Source organism: Taudactylus pleione, unplaced genomic scaffold (genome assembly GCF_031769625.1).
Source record: "Taudactylus pleione unplaced genomic scaffold, aTauple2 ptg000386l, whole genome shotgun sequence".
Classification (NCBI taxonomy): Eukaryota; Metazoa; Chordata; class Amphibia; order Anura; family Myobatrachidae; genus Taudactylus; species Taudactylus pleione.
This window is the reverse complement of record NW_028284787.1, coordinates 19,855,488-19,867,758: the sequence shown is the minus strand read 5'-3', so window position 1 is coordinate 19,867,758 and position 12,271 is coordinate 19,855,488. Positions and strand designations below refer to the sequence as shown.

Sequence of the window (12,271 nt, the reverse complement as noted above, 5' to 3'; positions counted from 1 at the left end):
CCCCTCTCATCATCATGTCCCCACTATCTCACTCCATTTCATAATTTCCCCATCAATCAAGCTAAATCCATCACCTCACACATACCATCCAACATCTGGCGACCGTCTGCAGAGCAGCGGTGAGACAGATCACTGTGGGTCGCTATAGTGTCCCCCCGAAGGCGGGACATTTAAGAGGTATGCTTACCTAATACTTGCCAACTCTCCCTGATTCTCAGGGAGACTCCATGAAATAGCAGCAATCTCGCTGATTGCACCTTACTCCTATTATGTACCTTTTATATAAAAAACCCCCCACAGAGATGTATACATTCAAATAATATCAGTATCATTTCCCTGCATTGGTTTTAAGGCACAATGATCCCTATGGCTACATGTATTTTCTGAAAAGTATCAGTGTGTTTTCATCAACATGTATTTCTTACCTACTGCTTTGGGGCTCATTTACTTGCAAGTCAGTTTTATGGCACACCTCTCGGATGTAGCAGTACATGTGAACTTTACCGCTGCACTCATAGGTGTTTCACAATCTCCCTGAAATGCTTTTTTAAAAGTAGGCAAGTATGGCTTACCTATGATCATATTATGCCACGTTGTAGTGCCCAAAATTCATATTATGCCACTTAGAACTGGATGGTGTATGTATTGTATAGTACATGTACAAATCACTGCACTGCTCTGCCCTCACCACCTCTTTGGTTGGATATTATAAGGGCGCAACAAAGTGAAGGGGATGATGCCATTGTGCTACTACATCTCGTGAGTCATTGAGTAGCTCACTCATTGACACAATCATCTCACTTGATTGCTGTTTGCACTAGCAATGTTACTAGTAAGCACGGAGTCTGCATCCAATATTAGGGTGTGCCTGGGCACATCCTGTACCTTATGGTGCACATTTATGGACTGCGCCTCCTGTATTCAGGCGTCCTGAGCAGTTGCACATGTTGCACCTACCTTGCTATAACCCTTGGTAGAGGATGGCATCACACATAGCTCTGTAGTACATAGCATACTTCACTACACTTTTTCTATACTATTAGATGGTATGTAATTAAGGATGGAGTGAAGAGAATGAGAAGGTGCAGAGGGTTGGTAAGCCATTTTTAATGACATACAGTATATCCACCCTTTTTTCTTTCCTCATTGTCCAACTCCTAGTAAGGGTATTAGTTGTGTTGGAATGAAATAGATGTGTATCTTAACTGAATTTGGCTAGCGCTTAGAAGGTTGACAAGAGCAGCATGCGTAGTAGGTACTAGTGTAGATACTTAATTCCCTACCTTTTCATAGTCTTATGGCAGGGATGGGGAACCTCAGGCCCGGGCGCCGTATAAGGCCTGCGGAATCATATGGGCTGGCCCTCTGAACTTTTATCTGCTAGCCTCATGTGGCTAGCAGGGTGCCTAGAATGGCACCCTGCAGCCAGAATCTATGCAGCAGTACCACCTGGAACGTCCTTCGGGCGCTTCAGACGGTCACACTGCTGCATTTACAGCTCCCCAGAACATCCTCAGGAGGCTCCGGGAATTGCTGTAATCACCGGCAATTGTGGACCCGCCACGTGTGACGTCACACAGAGAGGGCATAGCCTGCACCAGTCCCGCAAATAATGTTGTATGTACTGAAATGGCCCTCGGCAGAAAGAAGGTTCCCCACCCCTGTCTTATGGTGCATACACACGGTCAGATTTTTCTTCAGATCTGAACGATAACTATTTAAAAAATCGTTCATATCTGAAAGAAAATCTGACCTGTCTGAGCGATGTGCGTTCCCGATGGTCAGATAACGATATCTGACATGTGATGTGTTTGCAGTCAGTTTTGGACGATTTCAGTCATTTTAATGCAGTCAAAAATCGTTCATCAAATCGTTCATCTGACAAATCTGGCCGTGTATGCACCTTTATTGTATAAAAATGAAATTGTTCAGAACCAATGTTTTTTTATCTTCTGGAATGAGCTTGTTTTTTTCTGTAACCAAAACACAATTCTCTGAACAATATAGGTTAAAACTCCTACTAAAACCTCACACTGTCCTCTACCCTATAGTATAGTGTTATCTACATATTTCATTATACAGTACACTAATATATTCCTGGAAACATAGAATACAAATAATTTCATTGCTATACTAGTCAGAAATGCAAGCACATTGTGGAGCACAAAGCACATTGCAGAGATGTTCTCATTCAAAATAGATGTGGCATATAGTATAAGGCTAGCTTGGAAATGAACATCTAGAAATGATTCTAGGTTGAATAATATCAATTTATAAACTGGACCTGTGGTGTTGTCATTGCATATCCCATCATGCATACAGAAAAGAATAAGAACCAGGACAAGCTCTATAAAATGCAGGGTCCTTTCTTCAGTGATTTATCACGTCTGCAGATACACATTTTAGTACTACCAAGTAATTCTACATAGATGCACAACATTTCTTTTTTCTTCTAGATTTGGACATTGGTTATTGGGTATGCACTAGCAGTCTCATTCAAGTGGAATGAAGATACTCAGCGCTACCTTACTGCCATTTCAATCCCTGTATGGCTCATACTACTGTTCCACTTGGGTAAGTGTTTATTTTTTTTCTAAAAGCTAAATGAAAACAGAAAATAGGATGCCTTATTCTAAATGCTCCATTGATTGTCCAGTGGTTAGTAATTGCCAATGTAATGACTGAAAGTAATGGTAGCGTTACAGATGTGTCCTAGCTCATCTAGCCTCAATACGCCATACAGCGCGATATGCCTAGCGTGAGTGAGCCTCCAGTTCCCATGCAACTGCTGCTCTGCGTCTAAGTCACAAAGCGATGCAACTAGGACACACCAGGAGATTGTGCTGATTAATTTGATATGTGCCAGTCGTATATCTGTGTGTGACTGAGAACTGTAAACGGAGCTTGGTGTGGAAAAAATGCGTCATAGAACTTTGCATGATGATTGAGAGACTCACTCACACACAGATACACAAGTGTTATATCAAAATAATGAGCCCAGTCTCCTGGTGCATCCTAGTATAGACGCATTTGACACCCGGCACTAGCAGTGTCTCACAGGACCAGGCGTGCTGAGAGGGGCTGTTTGGCACAACTGCAGCAAAGATGAGTGAGGACATCTGTAGTTAATACTCGTTTATTTTTTACTTTCAGCATCTGTTGCTGGATCTTGGAAGATTCCAGTGTTCCTCATTATTGTATTCCTGATGATAGTGGGTACCCTACATGAAAAACAGACTACACAAGGTTCATCAGGTAATTGTTCATTTTACATTGTAATATTACATGTAACGTTAAATACAAAGAGCAGATAAACTAAGATGAATATGAATTTCATTGTAATGTGTTACAGTAGTCATCCAATAGCATATTTTGTATCTATAGACATACAGAGTCGTGTAGAAAAATATGTTGCACTTGAAAAACTGTCTAGGCATTTCACTAGAGATGCCATGTTAATTACTAGATTGCTATACATAATGCAGCTTGGCCAATATCTGCCACGTAGTTTTTAGTAATGAGGAATTGTCTAAGATACTGCCAGGGTTAGGGTTGCTTTAGAAAAACGTGAAAGAGAAGACCTGGAATGAGGAAGTATTCCCATGGTTATACTCAGGGCTATGTATCTGGTTAAATAGGTTCAGGAACTGGGTAGAGCTATAGAAAATCTATTTTTATATATATATATATATATATATATATATATATATATATATACTGTACATTAGTGTACCAGTCAAAAGTTTGGACACACCTTCTCATTCAATGGTTTTTGTTTATTTAAATTATTTTCTACATAGTAGATTAATACTGAAGACCTCAAAACTATGACTGACAATGCACACTCTTGGCATTCTCTCAATCAGCTTCATGAGGTAGTCTCCTGGAATGGTTTTGAATTAACAGGTGTGCCTTGTCAAGAGTCAATCTGTGGAATTACTTGCCTTCTTAATGTGAAGAGATAGGGTTAGTACACAGTGGACACCACTATTTGTCTACTGTTGTAATCCATATTATGGCACCAACCACTCAACTCAGTAAAGAGAAACAACAGTCCATCATTACTTTTAAGAACTTTGAATGTATCCTCAAGTGTAGTTGCAAAAACCATCAAACGCTATGATGAAACTGGCTCTCATCAGGACCGCCCCAGGAAAGGAAGACCAAAAGTTACCTCTGCTGCAGAGGATAAGTTCATTAGAGTATACAACCTCAGAAACCGCTACTTTACCGCACCTCAGATTAGAGACCATATAAAGTCTTCACAGAGTTCAAGTAGCAGACAAATCTCAACATCAACTGTTCAGAGGAGACAGCGTGAATCAGGCCTTCATGGTCGCAGTGCTGCGAAAAAGCCACTACTGAGGATGAACAACAGGAAGAAGATAATTGTTTGGGCCAAAATACACAAGGAATGGACATTAGAGCAGTGGAAATCTGTACTTTGGTCTGAGTCCAAATTTGAGATTTTTGGTTCCAACCGCTGTGTCTTTGTGAGACGCAGAGAAGGTGAGCGGATGGTTTCTGAATGTGTGGTTCCCACTGTGAAGCATGGAGGAGGAGGTGTGATGGTGTGGGGTGCTTTGCTGGTGACACTGTTGGTGATTTATGCAAAATTCAAGGCACACTTAACCAGCATGGCTACCACAGCATTCTGCAGCGCCATGCCATCCCACCTCGTTTGCGCTTACTGGGACCATGATTTGGTTTTCAACAAGACAATGACCCCAAACACACCTCCAGGACTACTTGACCAAGAAGGAAAGTGATGGAGTGTTGCGTCAGATGACCTGGCCTCCACAGTAACACGACCTAAACCCAATTGTGCTGGTTTGGGATGAGTTGGACTGCAGAGTGAAGGAAAAGCAGCCAACAAGTGCTCAGCACCTCTGGGAACTCCTTCGAGACTGCTGGAAAACCATTCCAGGAGACTACGTCATGAACTTATCCTCTGATGCAGAGGTAACTCTCGGTCTTCCTTTCCTGGGGCGGTCCTCATGAGAGCCAGTTTCATCATAGCGTTTGATGGTTTTTGCAACTGCGCTTGAGGATACATTCAAAGTTCTTGAAATATTCCGTATTGACTGACCATCATGTCTTAAAGTAATGATGGACTGTCGTTTCTCTTTACTGAGTTGAGTGGTTGGTGCCATAATATGGATTACAACAGTAGTCAAATAGTTGTGTCCACTGTGTAGTAACCCTACCTCTGCACAACACAACTGATGGCCTCAAACACATTAAGAAGGCAAGTAATTCCACAGATTGACTCTTGACAAGGCACACCTGTTAATTCAAAACCATTCAAGGAGACTACCTCATGAAGCTGATTGAGAGAATGCCAAGAGTGTGTAAAGCTGTCATCCAAGCAAAAGGGGGCTACTTTGAGGAATTTAAAATATAAAACATATGTTGATTTAATACTTTTTTGTTTACAACATAATTCCATATGTGTTCTTTCATAGTTTTGATGTCTTCAGTGGTAATCTAATATGTTGAAAATAATTTAAATAAACAAAAACCATTGAATGTGAAGGTGTGACCAAACTTTTGACTGGTACTGTGTGTGTGTATGTGTGTGTATATGTATGTGTATATATAATATATATATATAATATTTGTTGCATCAGCTGTGTGTGCTAGAAGCACCAGAGCAGAGAGCGACTCCCAAGGCAGGATACACTATATGGACAAAAGTATTTGGACGCCTGACCATTACACCAAGAGGGACTGTATTGATATTGTGTTTAAATACACATACTTTAATATGGAGTTAGTCCCCCTTTTGCAGCTATAACAGCTTCCACTCTTCTTGGAAGGCTTTCCACAAAATTTTGGAGTGTTTTATGTGGGAATTTGTGCCCATTCATTCTGTAGAGCATTTATGGCCCCCCCAAAAAAATGGAGTAACCTGCACCGATCAATATATTATTATAGGTCCTTCCTAATGATGATAGTATCAATAGTGTCAGTTGGAATGACTGAATTTGAGCTGATTTAAATAGGAGGTGCTTAACAGTATAAAGCAATACAAAGAGAACAATATATTCTTTAGTGGGGCACACACGGACCAATAGTGACTACTATAAGATGAATTTAACAGTGGAGAAAGTCACAAAAATATTAAAATATAACTTTTATTAATATTCCAAAATAAAAAAAGTTGTCCCCGAAATATAACATTGAGTCATTATTAGACGGCACTCCAGGGACTCTCCAAACAGGTGTAAACAAACGTGTTTATTCGACGTTTCGGGGTTCTGTGACCCCTTTCTTCGGGAACACGCATCATAACAAAATACAAAAAATATTGACAATAAATACCTTACACACAGTGCCCATCATGCTGTCTCCCACTAAACTCCGCCGGCGCTCAGACTGCACACTTCCGGTCGCGGCATCCGAAAACCAGAAGTGACGTCATCCATCACCCGGCCGGTTGCCATGGGGACACTGAAAATAAAAATAAGAACATATTGCACACTAAAGTGAAATAGCAAAACAAACAGGCATATAATAGTAAACAAGCAATGCCGATATATAGAACAAAGAGAAAAACATTTTCAAGCATAAAGTGCTTTAGCTGTGTAAAACGGAGACAGATATAATATGCATATATAAAGATCGCCATCTTGTGGTGAAACATAAAACCTACGTGTAAGACCTGAGAACAAGCCTCAGGAGCAAAAATAAAAATAAAAACTTGATTCTGTAGTATTTAAAAAATATTTTACATATTGATAAAACTCAAGACCATAAATGTTTAGGATACTAATAAAATGGGTGAACTCAGCCCATTCAAGGATATATACTATATCATTTCTAAAGTGTAAAATCACAAATGTAATAAGATTTATCCAATCTCATGTAATAAAGTTTAAACCTTCATGTGACACCTTCCTGGCTCAGAAGCTCACCTCTAGGGATTATATAAGAACCATAATGCGTGGCAAGACCAAAGATATAATAATGACAAAATTATAACAAGTCACCAGGAAAATGCCTATCCCAGACTTGTATATAAAGACAAATCTTCTCATAAAAAGTTAAGACCTAAAGAATCATTTAGACCTCGGGGCACCAAGGTATCTAGACGATAGATCCATTTTGATTCCCGTTGTAGCAATTTTTTTGGATCTATTACCTTCCCTCAAAGAAATGGGGACATGGTCAACAATGCGATATCTCAATGTTGCCATTCTGTTTCAACTTAGAAAAATGGCGTGCTACTGGCTGTTGACTTTGGCCACTAAGCAGGGCCGCTCTAATGGCCAACCTATGCTGGGCCATCCTCTCCTTAAAGTGACGCTCTGTCTTGCCCACATAGTGAAACCCACATGGGCAAGACAGAACGTAGATGACAAACTTAGAAGTACCGATGTGCCCAGGTATTATGTTGCATCATAGCGTTATCTCTCACGCCACGCATGGCGCGCCACACACCACGCCATGAGTTGCGCCACAAAGAAAGTTTTGTAATGTAGCGTAACGCTGGAAAAAAGTAATTACGTGTAATACAACTTTTTGCCCACCAGGTGTCACTTTTCCTAAACTACATAGCGCATGCGTCTGATTTCCAATGTATGTTCTGTATCACCCCCCGACTGGTTGACAGAAGCGGTGATTCGGTACACTATACAGTATTACTGCGTTTTCCACATGGAATCAGGAATGTATAATAAAGCGGTAGAAGAATGTCTAATAAAGTTTGAAATCATTAAGCTCTGTATTACACACTGACTGTGCAGCTGAAATTACACTTGCGCAAATGTAAATACTGTCGGCACTGTCCCAGACTTAGACAATGTAGTGGTTTCATTACTTTACAAACTACAGAACTCTAGTAATGGATGAAGCGTGTAGCCTAGCGGTCTAATGCCTAGTCTCACCACTTCTCTCTTCTTCTTGTTCCGTGGGTTCGAGACCTTGAAAATGTTTTTTTTTATTATTTTTAAAATCTTCACTTAAAATATTCAGTATTCAATACAGTACATGTGGAGCGCATGCCCAGTGCTTTGGGAGTCAAACAGCGAAAGTTGGATTTTTTTTATTACTGTACATACTGTACTGTACCTTAGAACGCAAACTTGCGTCAATGCCGGCGCTGTTCCAGACTTGGACACTATAGTGATTTTTTATGACCAGCAACTGGTAGTGTTTGAGAGGGCTCTGCATTACAAACTGGCTGTGCGTTTAAACTGCAAAATTGCATCAATGTTAGCGCGGGTGGCACATGCCCAGTGGAGGGGTTACAATGACAATGGAATGTGTGCCGCATGCCCAGTGGAGCCAAGCCATAAACCAAGTAGCGCTATGCCATGGCGCATGCCCAGTTGTCTGCATTCCTACAGTACAATACTATTGAATTTTCACACTGCACTGTCTCAGACTTACAGTATACACAATATCATTTCATGACTTCAGAAAGTGCTACAGTAGTGGGCTTTGTTTGGGAGGGAAGTCTCTGTATTACAAACTGACTGCGCATTAGAGCGCAAACTTGCGTCAATATCGATGCTATCCCAGACTTGGAAACTTTAGTGATTTTATGAGTTCAGTAACTGATAGTTGGCTCTGTTTGAGAGAGAGGTCTCTGCATTACAAACTGTGCGTTTAAACCGCAAAATTGCGTCAATGTGTGCACAGTTGGCGCTGCGGTGACTGTTAGCCAGCTCCGAGGGGTTAATGTACAAATGGGATCTCTGGCGCGTGCCCAGTGGAGGGGTTGCAATGCATTGCCAGTGGCGCTGCGCATAGCCATACCCTTGTAGTGCTATGCCATGGCGTACAGTATGGAAGATCATACAGTAGCGGGTCATGATTCACACACAGTGAAAGTGGGATCTCCGTATTACACATTGACTGTGTAATAATAATATTAAAATATAAAAAGTGTAACCTTGACTGTCTAATAATAATAATAATAATAATATAATAATAATAAAAAAATAAAAAAAGTTTAACCTTCTAGGTTTCGAACCCGGAACCGGGTTGTACAGACGTCTGCAATGTAGAAGTTCGATTTCTTACCTCTACACTACAGCCGCCTGATTACTTCATCGTACGGTACTGTAGATGTCACATGAAGTACTGTAGAGGACAGATGCAATTCTTACTAGGAGAGACGTGCGCAAGGGGTTAGGTGATCTGCCTTGCTTACACTTCTCTCCTTCTGTTCGAGACCTTGATGATTTTTTTTTTTTTTTTTTTTTAAATGTTTACTATAGTACTGTAGTTCAGTATTGTTATCCAACCCTTACAAAACTCAATACATTATACTGTATGTACTATAGATGTGCCCAGCTACAGTACTGTAGTTTGTTGCTCCATACGCCATATACAGTAGCGCATTACTAGTCGTGCGCTACACTGTGGGTATTGAGTCTCATAGCACTGCGCATGCCCAGTTGTCTGTATTATTGTAAGTACAATACTGTCAGCACTGTCCCGGACTTACTGTAGATATTGTAGTGATTCCATTACTCTAGTACAGTAGATGCAGTAGTCTAGGGGGCTAATGCCTAGCCCTACTGCATCTACCATTTTCTTGTCCCGTTGGTTCGAGACCTTTAAAATATATAATGTATAATTTTATTTTGTTTTAAATCTTCACTAATACATTATCCAGAAATTCTGGCATTTTTGTGCCACAGTACTTTATGACAAAAAAGTGTAACCTTGACTGTGTAATAATAATAAAAAGTAAAAAGTGTAACCTTCCAAGTTTCGAACCCGCAAAAGGGTTGTGCAAGCGACGTAATGTATTGGTTTGATTATTTACCATTACACTACAGTCGCCTGCAATACCAAGGTTGCACCTCGCTTGAGTGTGTCCTACAATACTGTACTTCATCGTATCTCAGGCACATGCCCAGATTCATACCCATGTAGCGATATGCCATGGCGCATGGAAGATCACAGCACTGCGCATGCCCAGTGGGTCGCGAGTCAAATGCAGCTAAAGTGGGATGTCTTGCTACGACAGGCTTGTGGACGAGCGGTTACATGTTCCGTCTCTCTACCTGCCTGTCCCGCCTGTTCCAGACCTTAATAAATTTAATAAATAAATTTTAACACAAAAAGATTAGACTTTTAAGTTAAAATCATCACTGGCACTTTTGGCCTCAGATCCAGAGTTTCACCTACGGTACATTATACCAAGTGCAGACTCAACCTCGCATCGGAGTGCAAGGTCCACTGTACGCCCTGAAGAAAGGAGGATAGGCAGAGACGAACAGACAGTAAAAGACAGACACACAGGTACAGTACTCACCGGAGATACTCTTGTTCTTCGTCCCGCTCAATCCCACACAGAGGTCCCTGTAGGAGAGAGACTATGCCATGCAAGGCCCTTTCCTGCTCTAATAGTGTGTCACACTAATCTACTGTAACATTAATATCGGCCCTACTGTATCTCACCAGCCTAACAAACTACAGTATTAATGTACAGTACAGTTGGCCTCACAGAGGGCCTACCTATTATGGTGGAAGAGGCTTTGAGGGAGGGAACTTCTTTAGCTCTTTTGCTTTCCACCCCCGTAGTCCTCTCCTGTCCTCCGCTTCTTTCTTCACACGGGTCTTCTCTTCCTCTCTTCAGACCTGTTGGTCTACTGTAGGTTGGGTTTAATGTTCTGTTGGCCTCACATAGGGCCTATCTGTTATGGTGGAAGAGGCTTTTGGGGGGAACTTCTTTAGCTCTTTTGCTTTCCACCCCTTTAGTCCTCTCCTGTCCTCTGCCTCTTTCTTCTGCCACGTCCTGGCCAGCGGCGGCGCCGGGTCTTCCTGTCTTCTGACAAGTCCCTTCAAGTCGTGTTTGTTGATTTGAAGGTCTGTACTTGTATGTCTGACTGTCCTCCATACATGTTTCCTTGGCATGCGCAGCACCCCATTCAATGTGTCCTTTATCCGGGTAAGTTCTTCTTTTCCAATCCTGAATCTTGTCCGGCATCTTGATAGGATATCTTCTTTTAAATTGTTGGCACTTTCTTCCGACTGCCATCAAAGTTCACCTGCTTGGTCCAATTGCAATAGAGGTCGTAGGGCACGTGTTCTTGAAATATTGCTTGTGCATATCTATGCATCTCACAATTGGCAGCCCTGTAAATTTCATTGTCCTTGTCAACGTTGATTACAGCCAGTGGTATATCCGGTAAGGGTCTTCCAAATACAGTCAGTGGTGCTGGAATGCTCGACATGACAGGCGTTCCTGGTGAAAGTACAGGCATGCTTGCATTGTTGATCCTCGATTCGTCAACTGACGTTCAGGCAGGCGATATGATGCCACTGGTGTACTCTCCCACTGAGGCAGGCTGCATGATTGCACTGGTGTCATGTCCAAGTGCTCTGATGCCACTGTATTGTCCATATCTAGCAAGTGGAAGGATGGGTCAGTCTCCAAGTTTAAATCGTCGTTATCCTTTTATGCTCAAATTCATCCGGTGTGACCATTTCATACTGGATTGCCTGGTCATGTATCTTCCTGGTACTCTGGGCAGCGGCCTCTTGCCATTCTTCTTTACTTTGCCGGATTGCTTCTTTCATTGCTTCTGCAATGGTATCCTTCAGCCCTTCCTTCAGCTCTTCTTTCAAGTTGTCAATTTTCGCCTCCAGATGACCAACTTTTCCCACGAGGTCTCTCACCATCCTAGCACAGCTACATGTGCATGCATTATCTTCTTGGAAGGACAGTTTTCGACAAGTTGGTGAGTGGGATACATCTTCCACAGGTGTACAAACCAGAGGCTCCAAGGTGTCCAGTTCTTCGGGTCCATAAATCACTGGTGTTTCCTCCTGGTTCTGGACATTCATGGGTTGCTCCACTTTCCCTGGTCCATTTTCTCCGATGTCCAGTTGCAAAGAGTTGTTCTTGGGCTTTGCATTCTTCCTTGGCTTGACAAGAACAGGTACATTTTCCTTCCCTGTTTTCTTCTTGGAAGGTTTGCTTGTAGGCAGTTGTGGGACTAGTGCATTCAGCCTTTTGGTCATTGGAAGTGGGCAAGATTTGTTTCCATTGTAAAAACCTTTGCTCTTCACCATTTTGACAGTTCGGTGCACTCTGAAATACACAAGTATAAAGACACTAAATACAATGTTAAGTAAAATAGTGGAAATACATGTACTGTATACAGTAAATGTTTCACATTACAACACTGTAAACAATTACAGTACTCATACTGCACTTTCAAGAATGTGCTGCTACTGTACTCTATACATCTCCAGTAATAACCCTATCACACAGAAAAGCAAATTACAGTACTGTAGCATTTACAGT

The 12,271-nt window shown here is 41.6% G+C and overlaps 1 protein-coding gene across 7 annotated transcripts in view; it reads left to right on the top strand.

Moving 5' to 3' along the window:
• The window catches only part of TMEM245 (transmembrane protein 245), a 267,111-nt gene that overhangs the window by 19,481 nt on the left and 235,359 nt on the right, over window positions 1–12,271 (top strand). For all 7 annotated transcript variants that reach the window (XM_088445733.1, XM_088445734.1, XM_088445738.1 and 4 more), the window contains exons 2-3: window positions 2,457–2,574; window positions 3,154–3,255. In XM_088445733.1, the coding sequence (XP_088301859.1) occupies window positions 2,457–2,574; window positions 3,154–3,255 (220 nt within the window). The remainder of the gene's footprint in view (window positions 1–2,456; window positions 2,575–3,153; window positions 3,256–12,271) is intronic.